Here is a 23354-nt window from a genome sequence, read left to right as displayed (position 1 = left end):
TGAAGCTCACTCTTTAGCTTAATAATCATTTATAGGAGTTCCCATTGTGGCTCAGCTGGTTAAGAACCTGACATAGTGTCTGTGAAGATGCAGGTTTGATCCCTGGCCTTCTTCAGTGGGTTAAGGATGTGGTGTTGCCAGAGGCTGCAGCATAGTTCACAAATATGGCTCATATCTGGCGTGGCTGTGGCTGTGGCGTAGGCTAGCAGCTGCAGCTCCAATTTAACCCCTAGCCTGGGAACTTCCATTATGCCATGGGTGTGGCCATAAAAAGAAAAAAAATTATTTGTAGTTTCTCTTGTTGAAAGCAATAAATATAAAATGAATATTTTAAGATCTTCAAACACTTGAGTTAATAATTTACTTACCAGTAGAGAACAACAAAGCCTCACTGAGATGCTTTTGTCATATTGTTCATTAAACACCCCTGAGATCACTTAGAAATAATTGTATGTGAGAGTGTTTATAAAGACAAGGGTTAATGTGATATGTATACATACGCAAATATATACACATATTTTCTGCAGGTGCAGCCCTAAAAAAAAAAAACAAACAGGAAATTTGATAGAATAGTCATTTTTTGAAAAGTATATTGAAAAGTATATATATGTATATGGATATACGTATATATATTATACACATGTACACACACACAATGACTAGTTAAAAGTTTTATGTGAGTTCCCTGGTGGCTCATTGGGTTAAGAATCCAGTGTTGCCACAGGCTGCAGTATATGTTGCAAATGCAGTTTGGATTTAGTGTTGCAATGGCATAGGCCAACAGCTTCAGCTCTGATTCAACCCCTAGCCCAGGAACTTCCATTTGCCACAGGTGTAGCCCTAAAAAGAAAAAAAAATGAAAGGAAAATGAAAGAAAATCATTCCTTGTTAAGGAATGTTGAGGGGATATACACTTAGCCCACCATACCCATGGATTTGAAACCTCTGAATATGGAGGGCCGACTACACATCATTTTATGTAAGTTTCCTGAGCATTCATATTTTTTGGTGTTTGCTCAAATACTGAGGGATAACTGTACCACATTTTATTTATGTATTCGTCTGTTGATGAACATTTAGGTTGTTTCTATCTTTTGTTTATTGTGAATAATGCTGCTGTGAACACTGGTGTACAAGTATTTATTTGAGTCCCTGCTTTCAGTTCTTTTGGGTGTATACCTAGGAGTAGAACTGCTGGATCCTATGATAGTTGTTTAACTTTTGGAGGAGCTGCCAAACTGTGTTCTACTATAGCTGCACCATTTTTTTTTTTTTTGTCTTTTTGCCATTTCTTGGGCCGCTCCCGCTGCATACGGAAGTTCCCAGGCTAGGGGTCCAATCGGAGCCGCAGCTGCCAGCCTTCGCCAGAGCCACAGCAACACAGGATCCGAGCCGCGTCTGCACCCTGCAGCACAGCTCACGGCAACGCCACATGGTTAACCCACTGAGCAAGCGCAGGGATCGAACCCGCAACCTCATGGTTCCTAGTCGGATTTGTTAACCACTGCGCCACAACAGGAACTCCAGCTGCACCATTTTATATCCCATCAGCAATGTTTGAGATTTTTTTTTTTCATTTATCTGTCATATGCACTCTAAGCAAATACCTCTTTTGGATTAAGAAAAAAGAAATTAATTTTTTAAAGCACTTAAATTTATAATGGAATTCTTTTACTCTCTAGGTATATGGAGCTGCCATCCAGTTTTATGAACCTTATTCCCGAGAACTTCTAACAGAGAAACAGCTTATGCAGCTGGGCCTATTGACACCTGTGGAGAGAAAAATGGTCTCTAAATCCATCAATTCAAACAAATGCATTTGTTTACTCTCACACTGGCCTTTCTTTGAAGCTTTTAGAAAATTTCTCATGTTTATCTACAAACTTTCTGTGTCTGGACCACATCCTCTTCCCATTGAAAAGTATGTATAATGATTTGAAGGATGTCTGGTAGAAAAATTGGGTGTATTTATATTTTTACTTTTTATTGTTTGCCTGAGTTTAAGCATCAAAGTTGAAAGGGGAGTCACAGTCACCCTACTTTTTACTTGCTCCCTTCTTCACCTGAATCATTGACTCTGAATTTAAAGTTGAAAAGTGGGTGATGAGGATGACCAAATAATAATCTTTTGAGAATTTGGCTGAGGAAGAAACTGATGTACATTATATTGTATGTGTTCTTCCTGTTTATTCTCAAATAACAAGGGGAAAATAGCTGTCGATATGCATATACCCCAGCCATCCAAATGACCATTCCAAGTTAAAACATCTCTAAACTGATGTAGAAATTTATAAGGGTGAGTTATTAAAAGTAAGGTGTTGGTTTTAGCCTTGATAGAACTGCACATTTCCCCTTTGATTTGTAATTCTCATTATGGAAATGTTTTGTAAGCAAGAAAAATATATGTGGTGCCACTGTCTTTTTAAACCCAAATCTTTTCTAGAGTTTCCTTGTAGCTCAGTGGGTTAAGAATCTGGCATTGTTACTACTGTGGTGCAGGTTTGACCCCTGGCCTAGGAAATTCTGCATGCTGCAGGCATGGCCAAAAAAACCTCACATATTTTCTGACTTCTAGTGGCACGTTGACTTTTGTTTACTATTGTAAATAACTTGGTAATATACCCTACTAACCAGGTAAAAGCTTCATGGAAATTTATTACACTGTGCTAAAACATAGATTTTCCAAAATTTCACATTATAGCAGAAAGAATATCAGTGAAGCATACTTATTAGCGAATAAGAAGGGGCCAGTTACCTGTAGGTTTTAAAGTAATGCTGCTCAGAAATCAACTTTAAAAAGTGGTAAAGTACTGTGCATAAACTTAGCAAAATTTGGTATGGAAATATGGTTTCAGCTTTCATGTTATATGATTGGAATCTATTAAGCATTTTAGAAAAGTAATTGTCTTTATTTCAAAAATTTCTTCCAGGCACATTTCACATTTTATGCAAAACATCCCTTTTCCTTCACCACAAAGACCAAGAATCCTGGTACAGGTAATCAGAAAATAGTATGTTTGAGGGGAGTGCTGTGTATTCATTCCAGGCATTGGAGTAGGGATTTTTTGGCCCTTTGTGTTTGAGGCAGAGCAGTACATGTCCATCAAATCCTTGAATTTCCTGTATTTTATATCTTTAATGAATATTGTTTTGAACTGGTTTTGTGAATTTTGGGTGTGCAGAATTGGAATAATTGTAATACTTCGTTCATGACATCATCATTGGTTCACACGTGGCCTTTGTTTAGCTGATTTAAAAATGTAAAACTTAGAATTATGTTATGGGCTTGTTTTTAATATCGGAATGACTAATAAATATTAAATGTGAAGTGGGTTATGATTGGAGGGCAGAAATGGTCTATAATGGTGCTCCTTAAACTGTCAAAGAACCATGCGCTTTTTATTTCCTATTAATGGCAGACTCATGTAAGTATACAGCTTGTGACTAAAGCACCTTACCATGTGAGATCAGTATAGATATGAACAGGTCTGTACCCTGCCCAAAGGCATGAGTTCACTAATCATGTACTAGGGTATGAGAGCAGTGTTAGATTGCCATAAAAGTTTCTAAGTGGTTCGCTTTCTATTTATAAGCCCAATAACTGTTTGTAGACTGGCACTTTGAATAGCATTGATTTTTTTCTGAGATGGTTAAAACATTATATGTGTGAGTCAAATATTGTTAATCGTGAGTCTATTTCAGTTCAGCAAGTACTGATACATATTAAGCAGTTGCCAAATAAAGAGTAAACAATTTGAGGCTTTTAGAAAGTAATTATTGGCGTTCCCGCTGTGGTACAATGGGTTAAGAATCCGACTGCAGTGGCTTGGGTGGCTGCAGAGGCGAGGGTTCAATCCCCAGCCCAGCGCAGTGGGCTAAAGAACCTGTCACTGTCACAGCTGCAGCTCAGATTCATTCCCTGGCCCAGGAACTTGCATACATGGTAGGTACAGCCATAAAAAAAATTTTTTTAAAGTAAAAATAAACAAATTAAAAAGCAATTATTCCCTATATTTTAACTTTCAATTTTTTTTTTTTTTTTTTTTTTTGTCTTTTTGCCTTTTCTAGCGCCGCTCCTGCAGCACATAGAGGTTCCCAGGCTAGGGGTCCAATCGGAGCTGTAGCCACCGGCCTACGCCAGAGCCACAGCAACGCAGGATCCGAGCTGCGTCTGCAACCTACACCACAGATCATGGCAACACGGGATCCTTAACCAATTGAGCAAGGCCAGGGACCGAACCCGCCACCTCATGGTTCCTAGTCGGATTTGTTAACCACTGTTCCACGACGGGAACTCCAATTTTCAATTATTTTTAATTTAATATTTACTTTTTGCTTTGTAGGCCCTCACCTACGGCACATGGGGATTCCCAGGCTGGGGGCTAAGTAAGAGATGTAGTTTCTGGTCTGTGCCATAACCAAAGCAATGCGGGATCCAAGCTGCGTCTGTGACCAACGCCACAACTCACGGTAATGCTGGATCATTAACTTACTGAGCAAGCCAGGGATCGAACCTGCATCCTCATGGATACTAGTTGGGTTCGTTACCACTCAGCCACAGTGGCAACTCCTATTCCATAATTTTTAAACACCTGTCTAAATTAACCATTTAATAAAAACTGTAGTTCTTGTTTATATTTAAGTCTTGTTTCCAAAACTGTATTAGTCTTCATATTAAACTATTTTCCATTTTACCTTTGATTTAAATATTTTGGTTTCAAAATTGGCTTGTTTAATTTATCTTTTTTTTTTTCATTTTTTTTAAGCTATCGGTCCATGATGCATTAATATTATCACAGCCAGTTTCTACGCCTTTACCCCTAAGGTAAATAATGCTATCGAAAATAATGTATTTACTCATTTGGAGCAGAATGCTTTAAAATGCTTTAAGGGTTAGGATAATAAAGTTGTGATTTTTGCAAACTATGTAAGGATAGCATTAATGTTTCTAACTTGATAGCTGGAGTGTTTAAAAAATGAAACACTTAAAAAGAAAGTTGTAAGTTTGGATGTAGGGAGTACCTTCCTTTCTTTTGAGCTCAGCTCAAGTGGTTGTTCTTTAGGAAAATCTTTCCTGATAAATGCCTCTTTGTTACCAAAGGATGAGTTTGAATCATTCTGTTTTACTGTCTCATTAAATTTGCTACTTTTTTTGGTGATAAATAAATCAGGATAGGAAATTAATATTAGATTTTTAATTTATTAATATAAATAATTTAATAAGCAAATCTTAACACATTTTGGCAAAATAGTTCATAGTCACTTTTTTTTCTCTTTTTCTAGTGGAGCCAACTTTAGCACCTTGTTAATGAATCTGGGTCCTGAGAATTGTGCAACACTACTGCTCTTTGTTTTACTTGAGAGTAAGATTTTGCTGCATTCTCTTAGGCCAGCTGTGTTGACTGGAGTAGCTGAAGCTGTTGTAGCTGTAAGTATAGAATTTTATTTTTAGAATAGAATTGTTGGCAAAAAATTTTTACTCTAGCGAAATTTTTCTCTGCAATTTCATTGAAATTTCCTTCAACGAAAGCAACTTTTGAAATTACCACTAAAGGTTTAACATAAATGTAATACTGTGGCAAAGAGAAATACTAAATATAAAGAAAAAGTGATTTATATTTGAGAGAAAATTTCAACTTCTAATTTTTTATATTTTAGAGTCCTCAGAGAATCTATATGATCACATAATAATAGAACTCGTGAATGATGCTTATTGTAGTAAATGAGAAGCTCTGGTCAGCTTCAGCTGCCCTAAAGTTTTTTTTTTGGGGGGGGGGAGCGCACTCACCCTAAATATGGAGGTTCCTAGGCTAAGGGTTGAACTGGAGCTGTAGCTTCTGGTTTACACCACAGCCACAGCAATGTGGAATATGAGCCGAGTCTGTGACCTACACCACAGCTCACCGCAATGCCGGATTCTTAACCCACCAAGTGAGGTCAGGGATCGAACCCACATCCTCATGGATGTAGTCAGGTCTGTTAACTGCTGAGCTACACAGGAACTCCTGGCTTAAAATCCTATGCACATGAATTACATGACTGATTTTTCCAAACTTTAATTTTGAATCACTGTGAGCCAGCAACATAAAGGAAAATCTAGGTACTTGTGAAATTCAGTAATATACAAATGCATAGCTATTTTATAAATCATAAATAAAAGTTAAATCAAGTCCTCTCCTGTTTAAAGCCTTTTGATGGCTTCCCATTGCAATTAGAAAGTTGTGTGATCATGTAGAGCTTTATAGTTGATAGTAAAGAATTTTGGATGTTCCATTTCTCTAGCCCTATTTTCCATTATTTGTTTTTAAAATGCTTGTCTCTCCTCTCTTCCCTTCCCCATTTTACTCTATTGGAAGTAAGGATCTGGGTCTTTTTTTTACTCCTGTGTCTTCAACACTTTTTCACTGTTAGATAGCATAGAATAAACTTTTTTTTTTTTTTTTTTTGGTCTTTTTTTGCTATTTCTTGGGCCGCTCCCACGGCATTTGGAGGTTCCCAGGCTAGGGGTTGAATCGGAGCTGCAGCCACTGGCCTACGCCAGAGCCACAGCAACGCGGGATCCGAGCCGCGTCTGCAACCTACACCACAGCTCATAGCAACACCGGATTGTTAACCCACTGAGCAAGGGCAGGGACCAAACCCACAACCTCATGGTTCCTAGTCGGATTCGTTAACCACTGCGCCACGACGGGAACTCCTAGAATAAACATTTAATAAATACTTGTTAGATCCACAAATGGGATATGTCTCCAAGATCATAATCTGGCCAGAGAAATGCTGCCAGAAAAGTAAGAACCATTTGAGATGGTTTGGGGGCAGGGTGGGGGGGGCACAGATATCCTGATTATATAGTAATTTTCCAAGTTGCATGTGAAAGCAGAAGTTGTTATAACATGAAAATATTTGTTAATGAACTGACTAATTTTAGATAGTTCCCACACAAATATTCCTTCCTTTGGTGTTTATCCATGCCCCTCTGTCTGAATATTTGTGGCCCAGTATCCTAAAACATGAAATTGGAAATCTTACTAAAATATGTAGGATCCCATGAAATTTATATAACTAATGTTGGAAAACTGCCTGAATTGCTTACAAAACTATGGATAAATGAGTATTTGATAATAAGGCAGTTTCCCATTAACAGAGGAGGAAATTGAAAAGAATGGTGGAGTTCCTGTAATGGCACAGTGGAAACAAATCTGACTAGGAACCATGAGATTGCAGGTTTCATCCCTGGCCTTGCTCAGTGGGTTAAGAATCCAGCCTTGCCATGAGCTGTGGTGTAGGTTGCAGATGTGTTGATATGGCCCTGGCATAGGCTGGTGGCAACAGCTCCGATTAGACCCCCTAGCCTGGGAACTTCCGTATGTTGTGGGTGCGGCTCTAAAAAAGACAAAAGACAAAAAAAAAAAAAAAAGAAAAAAGAAAAGAAAAGAATGGTGACAGGATAAATTTCTCAATAGGAGAATGATTTGAATGTCAAAGAATATTGAAGAGTTAATGGAGTACCATAGGAAAAATTGATGGAATCAATGAGTATTTTTGTAAAATTGACCCTATTTAAGGTGTGCTGCAAAAGTCAGCAGTGAAGACAAGGGTGTCATGTTTTGCTGTCCTATAGTTTTATTCTGAAATTTCTTAATTTGAAGATATAGTGTACCTTTTGTTGAGTGGAAGATAGTTTTCACTAGAGGAAATCTGAAGTCTTTATAACATCCTTTGTGAGTAGTTCTGTCCTTCTCCTCTCTGATCTCTTTTCTCCTTCTCTTCTCTTTCTCTTCCCTTCCCTCTGCTCGAGCCACACTGGCTTACTTGCTACTTCTGGAACATATTAGGCAGGCCTTACACTTTAAGGCCTTTGCTCTAGCTGTTCCTTTTCTTCAAAGCATTCTTCTCCTAGAGATCCCCTGGACCAAATCCCTCTCCTTCAGGTTTCCTCTCAGTGTCATTTTCTTTCTTTGGCTTTTTTTTTTCTTTCTTTTTTTTTGGTGTCTTTTTAGGGCCACACCTTCGGCATATGGAGACTCCCGGACTAGGGGTCGAATTGGAGCTGTAGCTGCTGGCCTATACCACAGCCACAGCAACACCAGATACAAGCTGCGTCTGTGACCTACACCACAGCTTATGGCGATGCCAGATCCTTAACCCACTGAGTGAGGCCAGGGATTGAACCTGTGTCCTCATGGATACTAGTCAGATTTGTTTGTGCTGAGCCATGACGGGAACTCCTCTAATCCTCTTTATTTGGCTTTACTTTCTCTGTTTTTTCATAGCAGTTAGCACTTTCTTACATGTTATATATTTATGTTATTTACTATGTCTTCTTTTTATTTCCTGTCCCTTCCTGCTAGATCAGGTGTTGGCTAACTATAGCCTGTGAGTCAAATCCTGGCTGCCACTTTTTTTTTTTGTAAATAAAGTTTTATTGGCACATAGGACATTTATTTACATACTGTCTATGACTGTTTTCATATATGAAGACAGTTAAGTATTTGTGATAGAGACAGTGTTGCTTGCAAGGAACAAAATATTTCCTATCTTTTACAGAAAAAGTTTGTTGATGCTTTCACTACACTGTAAACTTCATGAAGGTTAGGGATCTTTTTTTTACTTACTGTTATAGCCCCCTCATCTAGAATAGTTCTTGGTATGTATTAAGTGCTCTAATATGACATAAGTGAAAAAATGATTGCAGGCAGGATTCTAATTCTGTGTAACCATTTGGAATAACTGGCAGGGGTTGTAAATGCCATAGGCAGTTATTTGAAGTGAATGATGATGAGTAAGGTAGGAATACTAGAAAACTAGACCTTGGAGTTCCCTCTATGGCTCAGTGGGATTTCTGGTGTCTTGGGAGCTCTGAGATGCAGCTTTGATCCCTGGCTCAACACAGTGGGTTAAGGATCTGGCCTGTGGCTGGGATCTGATCTCTCCTAGAACGCCATATGCCATGAGGTGGCCCCTGCCAACTCCCACCCCCCCAAAAAAAAAGAATTGAACTAGACCTTGAAAGATAGCAAGGATTTTTATAGTAGAGGAAGAATTTTTATTATCAGTGATTAAAATTTTAGTATTAGCTGGTTATTAAAATTAAAATTTTAATCTTTTTTTTACTTATCAGAACTTTTTTTCTTTTAAAAGACCACATTGATACAATTAAGGTAGAGCTTTATCAAGTCAAAGCTGTAAACATTGTTGAGGTTATGTTTTATATTGATTAATATTTGAAGACATCAAATTTCATGAAGTTGGTCATATATTATTTGGGCAGTTAGGAAATTTTTTTGTTAAAATTTTCTGTTAACCATGACTATTACTGACTATTACTATTCCCAATAGAGTCATTTAAATTTTTTCTAGTTCTTGGTGCTCTTAGTTGGATTTTAGTCAGAAGTTATTTTGAAAATTAATAAGAGATGAAATGCGTAAGAGTTAATAAATAACATGAGTTTGTTTTATATAATATTTTGGGCAATTTTCTCTCTGATTTTCTCCATAAAATGGGAGTATGGATTTTCTATAGGCATTAGAAGGATTGACATGCAAAGAGCTGTTAGCATTTTTATTGTCATGCTTGAAGATTTTAATAACATTAGTTCATAATATTTCTTAGTAGTGTTTTATAGTCATTTAGTTTTTGGAATAAAGTTTAAAAGAAACTAGACTTAACGGCTTTTAAATGGTATTCTTCAGTAATATTAGTTAATTACATAATTCTTACTGCAAATTAAAATTTGGTTAATTTTTTAAAATTTTTTCCCAGATGATCTTTCCATTTCAGTGGCAATGCCCATATATTCCCCTTTGTCCTCTTTCACTGGCGGCAGTGCTTAGTGCACCTTTACCATTTATAGTTGGAGTTGACTCAAGGTATTTTGATCTTCATGACCCACCACAGGATGTTGTTTGCATTGACTTGGATACAAACATGTTGTATGTGTAAGTTGATTCTTTTTATATTATCTCCATTTATAGTTTTTGCCACATGTAGTTATGGCTCTTAAAAGCATCTAGAAATTACTACTTTTCAAAGTTGTTAATAAGTCTCTGTCTTTAATATAATGATTGTCAACCAGGGCAAGTATCCGAATTCTGGAATGCTGTGCGGTTTGAAAAAGAATGTGTTCGATATTATAATAGTTTATAATGGACAATAATGTTAACATTAGGAGATATTTACGTTTATTGGAAGAGTTTATGGATTTTTTTTTTTAAAAAAAAGGTTACAGGAGTTCTCTTTTAGTGCAGTGGGTTAAGGATCCAGCATTGTCACTGCTGTGGCAAGGGTTTGATCTCTGGCTCGGGAACTTAGACATGCTGCAGGTGCAGCCAAAAACTAACTAAATACATAAAATAAAAAATAAGGTAAAGGTTATACATTGCTTTCAGAGCTCAAGAGATGAGATGTTATCTAGGTTTAATTCAAAATCTGTGTGTAAGCTTTTAAAAAATGGGTTTACCTGTTCGAGTTTAGTCACTTACAATGTAGTTTATAGCAAATATGAACTATGACTGATTTTTAATATTTATGTATAATCTTGGTAAAATTCATATCTTGACAGCAGTATAATGGCAGGATTTAATTCCTTTTTTATGATCAAATAATATTCTGTTTATGTATATGTGTACATACATTCATATACATACATTTATAGATATATACTCACACACACGTATATGTGTATAGATAGATACCATATCTTTATTTATTCATCTATTGATGGACACTTTGATTGCCTCTTTGTCTTAGCAAGTGGTTTTTTTTTTTTTTTTTTTTTTTTGTCTTTTTGTCTTTTTGCTATTTCTTGGGCCGCTCCTGCGGCACATGGAGGTTCCCAGGCTAGGGGTTGAATCGGAGCTGTAGCCACCGGCCTACGCCAGAGCCACAGCAACGCGGGATTCGAGCCGCGCCTGCAACCTACACCACAGCTCACGGCAACGCCGGATCGTTAACCCGCACTCAGCAGTCAGATTCATTAACCACTGCGCCACGACGGGAACTCCTGTCTTAGCAATTGTAAATAGTGCTGCTGTGAATAATGGGGTGAGAGTATCTTTTTGAGTTAGTGTTTTCATTTTTTCTGGGTTTATACCCAGGAGTGGAATTGCTGCATCATATGGTAGTTTGATTTTTAGTTTTTTTGAGGAAACTCCATACTGTTTTCCATAGTATCTGCACCATTTACACTTGCACCAACATTGTACAAGGTTTCCTTTTTCTCCACATCCTCTCCAGTGTTTTATTTGTAGACTTTCTGATGATAGCCATTCTAACAGGTATGAGGTGATGTCTTGTTGTTTCGCTCTGCATTTCTCATACTTAGCGATATTGAGCATCTTTTAATGTACCTGTTAGCCATCTGTTTTGTATCTTTGGAAAAATGTATGTTAAGATCTTTTGCCTATTTTTTGATTGGATTGTTTGATTTTTTTTTTTAATTTTTTTTATCTTTTGTCTTTTTAGGGCTGACCCACTGAGCGGGGCCGGAATCCAACCCACACCTCATGGTTCCTAGTCAGATTTGTTTGGATTGTTTGATTTTTTTGATATTGAGTTGTATAAGCCCTTTATATGTTTTGGATAGTAACTTCTTGTTGGTTGCATCATTTGCAAATATTTGCTGCCATTTCATAGGTTGTCCTTTCATTTTATGGATGGTTTCCTTTGCTGTGCAAAAGCTTTTAAGTTTAATTTGGTCCCTTTTGTTTACTTTTGCTTTTATTTATTTTGCCTAGGAGATAGATCAAAAAATGCTGCTATGATTTATGTCAGTGTCTTGCTTTCTTTTTTTGTGGAGTCTTATATTGGTTTTAGGTTCAGTTTATTTTTGTATGTGGTGTGAGAGAGTGTTCTGATCTCATTATTTTACCTGTAGCTGTCTGGTTTTCCCAGCACCACTTGCTGAAAAGGTTGTTTTTTTTCCATTTTATGTTCTTGCGTGCTTTGTGGTAGATTGACTGTAGGTGCATGAGTTTATTTCTGGGCTCTTTCTCTCTCTTTTTTTTTTAGAGCTGCGCCTGTGGCATATGGAAATTCCCAGGCTAGGGGTCAAATTGGAGCTACAGCTGCTGGTCTACACCACAGGCACAGCAATGCAGGATCTGAGACACGTCTGCAGTCTACACCACAGCTCATGGAACACCGGATCCTTAACCCACTGATCAAACCCACATTTTCATAGAACCTGGTTGAGTTCTTTAACCACTGAGCTACAAAGAAAACTCCCTCTGGGCTCTCTTTTGACATGGATGTGTCTGTTTTTGTGTCAGTACCATGCTGTTTTGATTATTGTAACTTTGTAGTATAGCCTGAAGTCTGGATGGTGATACTTCCAGCTTTGTTCTTTTTTCTCAGGATTGCTTTGGCAATTTGGGGTCCTTTGTGGTTCTTTGTGAATTTTAGAATTATTTTTTCTAGTTTTGTGAAAAATGTCATGGGTATTTTGATGGAGATAGTGTTAAATCTGTAGATTGCTTTGGGTAGTATGGCCATTTTAACAATATCAATTCTCTCCAAGAAGAGTATGGGATATCCTGGACTTCCCGTGTGGCTCACAAGAGTATGGGATATCTTTCCATTTCTTTGTATCGTCTTCAGTTTCCTTCATCAGTTCAGGGTATATAGATCTTTCACCTTCTTGGTTAAGTTTATTTCTAGGTATTTTATTCTTTTATGATGTAATTTTAAATGGGATTTTTATTTATTTTTTTTTTACTGTATGAGAGTTCATTATTTGTGTATAGAGAAGAAACAGATTTCTGTGTATTCATCTTGTATCCTGCAGCCTTACTGAATTCCTTTGTTAGTTCTAATAGTTTTTGTGTGAAGACTTCAGGGTTCTCTATATAAAAAGTGTCATGTTATCTGTAAATAGTGACAGTTTGACTTCTTCCCTTCCAATTTGGATACTTTTATATCTTTTTCTTGTCTGATTACTGTGGCTGGGACTTCCAATGCTGTGTTGAGTAGAAGCGATGAAAGTGGACATCCTTGTCTTATTCCTTAATTTAATGGGAAGGCTTTCACTTTTCACCTTTGAGTATGATGTTAGTGGTGAGTTTGTCATATATGGCCATTATTATGTTGAGGTATATTCCCTGTGTACCCACTTTGACTATAGTTTTTATGATAAATGGATGTTGAATTTTATCAGTTGCTTTTACAGTGCCTATTGAGATGATCATGTGGTTTTTGTCTTTTGTTAAGGTGGTATATCACATTGATGGATTTGTGTTATGTTAAACCATCTTTGTGTTGCTGGAATAAGTCCATTGATCTTGGCGATGATCCTTTTTATGTATTATTGGATTCAGTTTACTGATATTTTGACATTTTTGTGTCTATATTCATCAAAGATACTAGCCTGTAATTTTCTTTTTTTGTAGTGTCTTTGGTTTTGGTATCAGAGTAATGGTAGTCTTGTAAAATGAATTTGAGTGTGTTTCATCCTCTTTTTCTGTATATGACTGATAGAATTTCACTGTGAAACCATCTGGTCTGGACTTTTGTTTGCTGGGAGTTTGTTTGTTTTTTAAATTACAGGTATAGGTTGCCTAATTTGTTGGCATAAAGTGTTCTTAGTATTTTCTTACAGTTTTTTGTGTTTCTGTGGTATTTATTGTTATTTCCTCCTCTTTTATTTCTTATTTTGTTAGTTTGGGTCTTCTTTTTTCTTCTCAGTGAGCCTGGCAAGACATTTGTCAATTTTGTTTATTTTTTCAAAATACCAGCTCTTGGTATTGATGATCTTTTCTTTTCTGTCTGTGGCTGTGCCTGCAACATATGGAAGTTCCTAGACTAGGGGTTGAATTGGAGCTGCAGCTGCAGACCTATGCCACAGCCATGGCAACACCAGATCCAAGCCACATGTGCAACCTGCCCCACAGTTTGCGGCAATGCTGGTCCTTAACCCACTGAGGGAGGCCAGGGATCAAACCCTCATCCTCAGAGAGACAGTGTTGGGTTTGTAATCTGCTGAGCCACAATGGAAACTCCTCATTGATCTTTATTGTAGTTTTTTACTCTCTTTCTTATTTATTTTCCCTCTGATATCTATTATTTCCCTCCTTCACCTGACTTTGGGCTTTGTTCTTCCCAGTTCTTTTAAGTGGTAGGTTATATTGTTTTTTTTTTGTTGTTTGTTTGTTTTGTCTTTTTGCGTTTTCTAGGGCCGCTTCCCATGGCATATGGCAGTTCCCAGGCTAGGGGTCTAATCAGAGCTGTAGCCACCAGCCTACGCCAAAACCACAGCAACACAGGATCCTAGCCATGTCTGCAACCTACACCACAGTCCATAGCAACACTGGATCCTTAACCCACTGAGCAAGGCCAGGAATCGAACCCACAACCTCATGGCTCCTAGTCGGATTCGTTAACCACTGTGCCACAATGGGAACTCCGGTTATATTGTCTATTTGCAATTTTTGTTTCTTTCTTTTTTTTTTTTTTTTTTTTTTTGTCTTTTGTCTTTTGCTGCTGTTGTTGTTGCTATTTCTTGGGCCGCTCCCGCGGCATATGGAGGTTCCCAGGCTAGGGGTTGAATTGGAGCTGTAGCCACCGGCCTACGCCAAAGCCACAGCAACGTGGGATCCGAGCCGCGCCTGCAACCTACACCACAGCTCACGGCAACGTCAGATCGTTAACCCGCTGAGCGAGGGCAGGGACCGAACCCGCAACCTCATGGTTCCTAGTGGGATTCGTTAACCACTGCGCCACGACGGGAACTCCAATTTTTGTTTCTTAAGGAAGGCCTGTATTGCTATAAATTTACTGCTTTTGCTGCATCCTATACATTTTGGAATCTAGTATTTCCATTTTCATTTATTTTTTATTTCTTCTTTGATTTCCATTTTCACTTATTTTTATTTATTTATTATTAATTATTATTTATTATCAGTATTTATATTATTATTAATTATATTTTATTATTATTATTTATTTATTTCATTTTTGATTTCTTCTTTGATTTCTTCATTGACTTCTTGAGGTTTTTTAGTAGTGTGTTGTTTAACCTTCCATGTAAACATGTGTTTGTTCCTTTTCTGTTTACTTTGTTTAGTGCATTCCTATTTCGTACCATTGTGGTGGGAAAAAAATACTTCATATAATAATTTCTGTCATTTTAAATTTGTTGAGACTTGTTTTGTGACCTAGTATGTTATCTCTCCTGGAGGTCATTCCACATGCACTTAAAAAGAGTGTGTGTTCCGTTGGTTTCGAACGTAGTGTCCTGTAGGTATCTATTAAGTCTGCTGGTCTGTTGTGTCATTTTAGACAGCTATTGGGTTATTTTTGTTTATTTATTTATTTATTTATTTATTTGGGGGGGGGTTGGCTACAGCTGTAGCATGTGGAAGTTCTCGGGCTAGGGATCAAACCCACTCCACAGCAGTGACCTGAGCCACTGAACTAACAACACCACATCCTTAACCCATTGAATCACAAAGGAATGCCAAAATTTATACCTTTTGTTGTTGTTGTTGTGCACATGGCATGCGGAAGTTTGCAGGCCAGGGATTGGATTGGAATCACAGCAGTGACAATGCTAGATCCTTAACCTGCTGAGCCACCAGGGAACTCCTGCTATTACAGTACTGACTCTCCATTGATGTAAATGGGGTGTTAAAGTACCCTACTATCATTGTATTATTGTTAGTTTCTCCCTTTGTGTATGATTATTTGCTTTATACGTTTAGGTGCTCATATATTGAGTTCATATCTGTTGAGTATATCTTTTTCTCGTCTTGATCTTTTTATCATCATAAAGTGCCCTTCTTTGTCTTTTGTTACAGCCTTTGTTTTAAAGTTGATTTTCAGATAGAAGTATTGCTGTTGCTACTTTCTTATCATTTCTGTTTGCATGAAATATATTTTCCCATCCTTTCACTCTCAGTCTTTTTGTTTCCTTAGTTCTGAAGTGAGTCTCCTGTGGATAACATCTAGAAGGGTCTTGTTTTTTAATTGAGTCAGCTACCCTATATCTTTTGATTGGAGCATTTAGTTCGTTGACATTTAAAGTAATTATTGGGACTTCCTATTGTGGCTCAGCAGGTTAAGACCCTCACTAGTATCTATGAGGATGCGGGTTTGATACCTGACCTTGCTCAGTGGGTTAAGGATCCAGTGTTTCTGTGAGCTGTGGTGTAGGTCGCAAATGTGGCTCAGATCTGGTGTTGCTCTGGCTATGGCGTAGGCCAGCAGCTGTAGCTCCAATTTCACCCCTAGCCCGGGAGCTTCCATATGCTGCAGGTGTGGCCTTAAAAAAAAAAAAATGATTGGATATGTATGTACTTACTCCCATTATATTGCTTGTTTTCCATTTGTTTCGTACTTCTACTCTGTTATTTCTTCTTTTTGTTTTTTCCCTTGTGGTTTGATGATTTTCTTCAGTAGTATGCATTTGTTCTTTTCTTTTTAGTTTCTGTGTAACTATTACAGGTTTTTGATTGTGGTTAACATGATGTTCATATATCATTGACCTATAACTATATCTACTTTTTTAAACTGGTAGTCATTTAAGTTCAGGCATATTCTAAAAGATCTATATTTTTTACCCCCTTCTCCTACATTTCGTGTTTTTGATGTCCTATTTTACATCTTCCTGTTTATTTATTTATTTTTTGGCTTTCTAGGGCTGCACTCACAACATATGGAAGTTCCTAGGCTGGGGTCAAATTGGAAGTGTAGCTGCTGGCCTACGCTACAGATACAGCAGCACCAAACCCGAGCCACATCTGCCATCTACCCTATAGATCATGGCAATGCTGGATCCTTAACCCATTGAGCAACGCCAGGGATCCAGTCCGCATCCTCATGGATACTAGTCAGGTTTGTTACCACTGAGCCCCAAAGGGAACTCCTTCATGTTTATCTTTTAACTGTTCACTGTGGAGTTCCTGTTGTGGCACAGCATAAACAAATCCGACTGATGCTGCGGGTTTGGTCCCTGGCCTCACTGAGTGGTTTAGGGATCTGGTGTTGCTGTGAGCTGTGGTATAGGTCGCAGACATGTCTTGGATCCCGCATTGCTGTGGCTGTGGCATAGGCCAGCAGCTGTAACTCCAATTCAACCCCTAGCCAGGAACCTCCCCATGCCACTAGTGCCGCCCTAAAAAGCAAAACAAACAAACAAAACCTGTTTGTTGTAATTATAGTTACTTTTACAATGTTTTGTCTTTTAATCTTGGTAATGGTTTATTTAAGTGGTTGATCATCAGCTCTTACTATGCATTTGCCTTTCCTAGTGGGATTTTCCCTTTCCTATAGATTCTTACTTTTTTTTTTTTTTTTGTCCTTTCTTGGGCCACACCCGCAGCATGTGGAGGTTCCCAGGCTAGGGGTCTAATTGGAGCTGTAGCCACCAGTCTACACCAGAGCCACAGCAACGTCAGATCCGAGCCACTTCTGTGACCTACACCACAGCTCACGGCAATGTTGGATGCTAAACCCACTGAGTGAGGCCAGGGATTGAACCTGCAACCTCAAGGTTCCTAGTTGGACTCGTTTCTGCTACACCAAGATGGGAACTCAAAGATTCTTGAATTTTTGTTCACTTAGACCTTTCACATTTCTTTTAGAGTGGGTTTAATATTGATGAACTCTCTTAATTTTTGCTTGTTTGAGAAGTTATTTTTTTTTTTTTAAGTAGAGTATAGTTGATTTATAATGTGCCAATTTTTGCTGTACAGCAGATTGACCCAGGCACACACACATACATTTTCTCATACTATCTTCCATCAGGTTCTGTCTCAAGAGATTGCATATAGTTACCTGTGCTACACAGGGAAATTCTTTATTTTTTATTCTAAATGATAATCTTCCTATCCTACATTGCTGATTTTTCTGTTCAGCACTTTGAGTATATCATTGTTACTCTCCCTTCTGGCCTGCAAAGTTTCTGCAAGGAAATCAGCTGATAGCCTTGTAGGGGTTCTTTGTATATGACTCTTTGTTTTTCTCTTGCTGCCTTTTAACTTTTGCCATTTTAATTATGATGTGGGTCTGTTTAGGTTCATCTTCTTTGAGATACCCTGTGCTTTCTTTACCTCAAGTTTGGGAAGTGTTCAGGCATAATTTCCTCAAGTACATTTTTGATCCCCTTCTCTCTCTCCTGGGGCCACTATAATGTGAATGTTGGTATAATGTTATTACAGAGATTTCCTAAACTATTTTCTTTTTCTGTTGGCCACACTGTGGCATGTGGAAGTTTCTGGGCCAGGAATCAAGCCTGTACCACAGCAGTGACCTGAGCCACATTAGTAACAATGCTGGACCCTTAACCCACTCAGCCACCAGGAAACTTCTGTTTTCATTTAAAAATTTTTTCCTTTTTGCCTCCTGTTAGTCCCAGTGGTCTTCCAACCAGCCAAGGGGGCTCATCTCCCCCACAGGATTCCAGGACTGGGGTGCCCCGTCTATGGCTCTCACTGCTTAATCCCCTGGGCGAGTATCCTCCTGTTTATTCTCCCTTTTCCTCAGGGTCCCCTCCTAGGGACACAAGTCCCAACCTAATCACTTTTCTTTCCTCCCGTGTATATCTTTGTTTCTTACAGACTTTGTTGTATAGTCCTTGTGCCAATTTTCCGTTAGTTTTTTGTGAGAATTGTTTCTCATGTAGATGTATTTTTGATGTGTTCATGGGGGGAAGTATGGTCCGTGTCCTCTTAGACTACCATCTTGATTGCTCTCTGCAATGTATATTTAGATTTACCTATAGCCTAGAAATAGTGAACTGCTTGCAAGAGCTAAGCATTTATGGTAGCACACATTTTGTTTTTCACTAATGATCCCTGAAAAACAGTTATTTCAAGGTTTTATACATTGTGGTGCTTTTGGAAATGATTATAAGGTAAGTCAGATGTTTACCTCATTTTGTTTACTATTCCATTGGGGATTCTGAATTTTGCCCAATTTAAATTTAAATAATTTCTAAAATATCTTTGAAATCTTTGATGAATTGTACTTACAGAATTATGAAATGTTCTAGATACCCAAGAATTATAGAGATACCCAAGAATTGTAGAGAATAACGTAAATAACTTGCATGAACCTATCACCCAGATTAAGAAATTGAATATTACCAATAAATTTGAAACCCTTGGAACTCTGCAATGTTTCTTGCTCTTAGTTAATTTAACCATTATCTCGAATTTGGTTTTTATCTTTTCCATGTGTTTCAGAAACATATATGTGCATTAGTATAAATTATATTTTGTTTTAAAAAATTATATTTTGTTTTGCATGCTTTAAAAATTTTTATGTTTGTGTAGTTTTCTGTGAGTTGCTTTTTTACTCAGCATTCTCTATGAGGTTCATCCTTGTTGATACATGTAGCTTTACTTTGTTTTCATTGTTTATCAGTGTTGATGGATATTTAGATTTTGGTTAGATTTTTGCAGACATGAACAGAACTGCTTTGATCGTTTTTAGGCATATTTCTTTGAGTACATGAATAAAAATTCCTCTTAAGCATATACCTGGAAGAGCTAATGCTGGTTGGTAGACATAGCTAGTGCCATATTACTCTTTCCCCTCTTCACCAGCAAATGAAAGTTCTCTTTGTTTCATAATTATCCTTGTTATGATCAGGCTATAAAATTTTTGCTAATTTGATGACAATGGGATCTCACTGTCACATTAACTCATATTTCCCTGAGTAGTAGCTAATGAGGTATTTTAATTTGTTTTTGGCTTTTGGTTTTTCCCTCCTTTTTTGGTGCATTTTCCTGTTTGGTTGTCTTTTTCTTTTGATTTGTATAGGTTCTTCATACAATCTGGAATTAATTCTTAGTCTGTTATATACATTACAAATAGCTTGTCGCACACAGTGACCTGTATTTGCATTCTGCTGTGTCTTTTGATAAACAGAAGTGTATATCGATTGATTAAATTTATTGGTTTCTCTTTATGGATTGCCATTTTTGGTTCTTGTACATGAAATCCTATGCCTTGAGGTCATGAAATATTATCCTGGATATACTTTTTTTTTTTTTTTTTTTTTTTAGTGCCACACACCTGACATATGGGGGTTCCCAGGCTAGGGTCGAATTGGAGCTGTAGCCACCAGCCTACACCACAGCCACAGCAACGCACGATCCGACCCACATTTGTGACCTAGACCACAGCTCATGGCAGTGCTGTATCTTAATCCACTGAGCGAGCCCAGGAATTAAACCTGCCTCCTCATGGATACTAGTCAGATTTGTTTCTACTGAGCCACAATGGGAACTCCCTGTCCTGGATATTCTTTTTTTTGGAGGGGTGGGTGTAAAGGAGGAAAAAGATAGCTTTATTGCCTCACCAGGCAAAGGGGGCCATAGCAGGCCTTAAGGATTGTGCCTCCCTGGAAATTCTTAAAGTTATAAGGTTTTGGCTTTTTCACTTAGATCTTTTTTTTTTTTTTTTTTTTTGGTCTTTTTGCCATTTCTTGGGCCGCTCCCGCGGCATATGGATATTCCCAGGCTAGGGGTTGAATCGGAGCTGTAGCTGTCAGCCTACGCCTGAGCAACAGCAATGCGGGATCCAAGACACGTCTGTGACCTACACCACAGCTCACGGCAACGCTGGATCCTTAACCCACTGAGAAAGGCCAGGGATTAAACCTGCAACCTCATGGTTCCTAGTCGGATTTGTTAACCGCTGCACCACGACGGGAACTCCCTCATTTAGATCTTTAATTTAGCTAAACTTGGTATCAGTGTCATATAGCACTATTTTTTATTAACATATAATTGATGCACAATGTTGTGTTAATTTCATGTGTACAGCATAGTGATTCAGTTATATATATATATTCTTAGTCAGATTTTTTTTCTCTTATCAGTTATTACAAAATGTTGAATATAGTTCCCAGTGCTATACAATGGGTCCTTTTTGGTTATCTCTTTTAAATATAGCAGTGTATATATGTTAATCCCAACCTGCTCATTTATCCTCCACCCCAACACACTTTCCCATTTGGTAATAAGTTTATATATGTATATATATATGTATATACACACACACATACATATGCCACATCTTCTTTATCCATTTATCTGTTGACGATCATTTAGGTTGCTTCCATGTCTTCAACTATTGTAAATAGTATTGCAGTGAACATTGTGGTATGTGTATTTTTTTTTAATTATAATTTTTTCCAGATATATACCCAGGAATGGGATTGTAGAATCATGTGGTAACTCTGTTTTTAGGTGTTTTTTTTTTTTCTTTGTCACCTGCACCCACAGCATATGGAAATTTCCAGGCCAAGGATTGAATCAGAGCTTCAAATGCAACCTATCCCCCACAGCTGTGGCAATGTCATATCTTAACCCACTGCACTTGGCCGGGATCAAACATTGCCATTGCAGACATAACGCTAGATCCTTAACCCCCTGTGCCACAGCATAAATTCCAGTAATGCTATTGTTAGTTTTTTAAGAAACCCCCATACTGTTCTCTAAGTAGCTGTACCAGTTTGTGTTCCCACCAAGTGTAGGAGGGTTCCTTTTTCTCCATACCCTAGCACTATTTGTTGAATAGTCAGTTCATCTCTTCCCCGCCTGTCTTCAGTATTAATACCACTAGCAGTTTTTATATTTGTATGGATATGTATCCAGGCTTATTATTCTGTTCCTTTGGTTTGCTTTAGCCTCTTGCCAATGTCAGACTCTTAATGACTTTAAAATTAAGTTGTTCACAACATAGATGAACCGTGAGAACATCATGCTGATACTTTATATGATCCCCATATATATGAAGTGCTGAAGTCAAATCTGTAGACACAGAAAGTAGATTAGTGGTTACCTTGGGATGGGAGGATGTGGGAATTGTGGTTTGGTGACTAAAGAAAGAGGGTGTTGGGTTTCTTTTAGAGGTGATGAAAATATTCTAAAATTGTGGTTGTTAAATGATTCTGAATATACTGAAACCCATCAAATTGTACACTCCAGATGAGTGAATTGTATGGTATACAATTATAACTCAACTTTTTTTTTTTTTTTTTTTGTCTTTTTGCTATTTCTTGGGCCACTCCCGCGGCATATGGAGGTTCCCAGGCTAGGGGTCCAATTGGAGCTGTAGCCGCAGGCCTACGCCAGAGCCACAGCAACGTGGGATCTGAGCCACATCTGCAACCTACACCACAGCTCACGGCCACTCCAGATCGTCAACCCACTGAGCAATGGCAGGGATCAAACCCGCAATCTCATGGTTCCTAGTCGGATTCGTTAACCACTGCGCCACGACGGGAACTCCCAACTTTTTTTTTTAAAAAAAGATGTGATGTTCCTGCTGTATAGCACAGGATGGATGAAACATGGAGGATAATGTGATAAAAAGAATGTGTGTGTATGTATGTATGTATGTATATATATATGTGTGACTGGGTCGCTTTGCTGTACAACAGAAATTGAAAGAATGTTGTAAATCAACTATGATAGAAAAAAAGTGAAAAAAAGAAAAGATATGATGTGAAATGGCAAGTTCATTTACTCCCTGTTTTTTAAAATTGTTTTGACTCTATTTGGTCTTTTGCTTTTCCATATAAATTTTAATTAGTTTAAGTTCCATGCACAATTTTGTTGTGATTTTGAATAGAGTTCTTTTGAATTCATAGAGGACTAATTTGGGGGCAAGTAACATCATTTTGGCATAAAGTCTCAGTACCCATGAATGTGGTATTTTATTTCATAGATTTTTTTTTTTTAGTTTTTAAATAACTGTTTCAGTTTTTTATGTAAAGACCAGGCACAGTTTTGTTAAATTTACTTATTGCTAAGTAACTTGTGGTTTTTATTGCTACTGTAAATGTTATTTTTAAATTACATTTTCTGCTTGTTAGTTGCTGGAGTATAGACATGTTGAGTTTTATATAGTAATCTACCACCTAGCAACCTAATTGAATTCTCGTATTTTAATTTGTTTGTAGTTTCTCTTCAACTTTCTGGCTATAAACAATCACATCTTCTACCATCCTTATATATTTAAAGTTTTCTTGTCTTAATTCTCTGGCTACGATCCTAGTATAGTGTTGAAGAGAAATAGCTAGAACTGGTATCTTATCTTTTTCCTAATTTCAAAAGGAATGATTTGAGCAGTTCATCATTAAGTATCTTTATTGCTTTACAACAAGAATTGCTATCTGGGAGTTCCTGTTGTGGTGCAGTGGTTAATGGATCCAACTAGGAACCATGAGGTTGTGGGTTCGATCCCTGGCTTGACTCAGTGGGTTAAGGATCCGGCATTGCTGTGAGCTGTGGTGTAGGTCACAGATGTAGCTCGGATCCTGAGTTGCTGTGGCTCTGGCGTAGGCCGGCGGCTATAGCTCCAATTAGACCCCTAGCCTGCGAACCTCCATATGCCGTGTGTGTGG

At 37.8% G+C, this 23354-nt stretch overlaps 1 protein-coding gene across 2 annotated transcripts in view; it reads left to right on the top strand.

The window, feature by feature from the left end:
* The window catches only part of DENND4C (DENN domain containing 4C), a 151467-nt gene that overhangs the window by 59454 nt on the left and 68659 nt on the right, over window positions 1-23354 (top strand). For both annotated transcript variants that reach the window (XM_021063184.1, XM_021063185.1), the window contains 5 exons: window positions 1683-1921; window positions 2931-2997; window positions 4767-4825; window positions 5284-5428; window positions 9764-9939. In XM_021063184.1, the coding sequence (XP_020918843.1) occupies window positions 1683-1921; window positions 2931-2997; window positions 4767-4825; window positions 5284-5428; window positions 9764-9939 (686 nt within the window). The remainder of the gene's footprint in view (window positions 1-1682; window positions 1922-2930; window positions 2998-4766; window positions 4826-5283; window positions 5429-9763; window positions 9940-23354) is intronic.

This window comes from Sus scrofa, chromosome 1 (genome assembly GCF_000003025.6).
Source record: "Sus scrofa isolate TJ Tabasco breed Duroc chromosome 1, Sscrofa11.1, whole genome shotgun sequence".
In the NCBI taxonomy this organism is placed as follows: domain Eukaryota; kingdom Metazoa; phylum Chordata; class Mammalia; order Artiodactyla; family Suidae; genus Sus; species Sus scrofa.
Note: the sequence above shows the minus strand (reverse complement) of the source record. Positions and strands in the feature narration are given on the sequence as shown.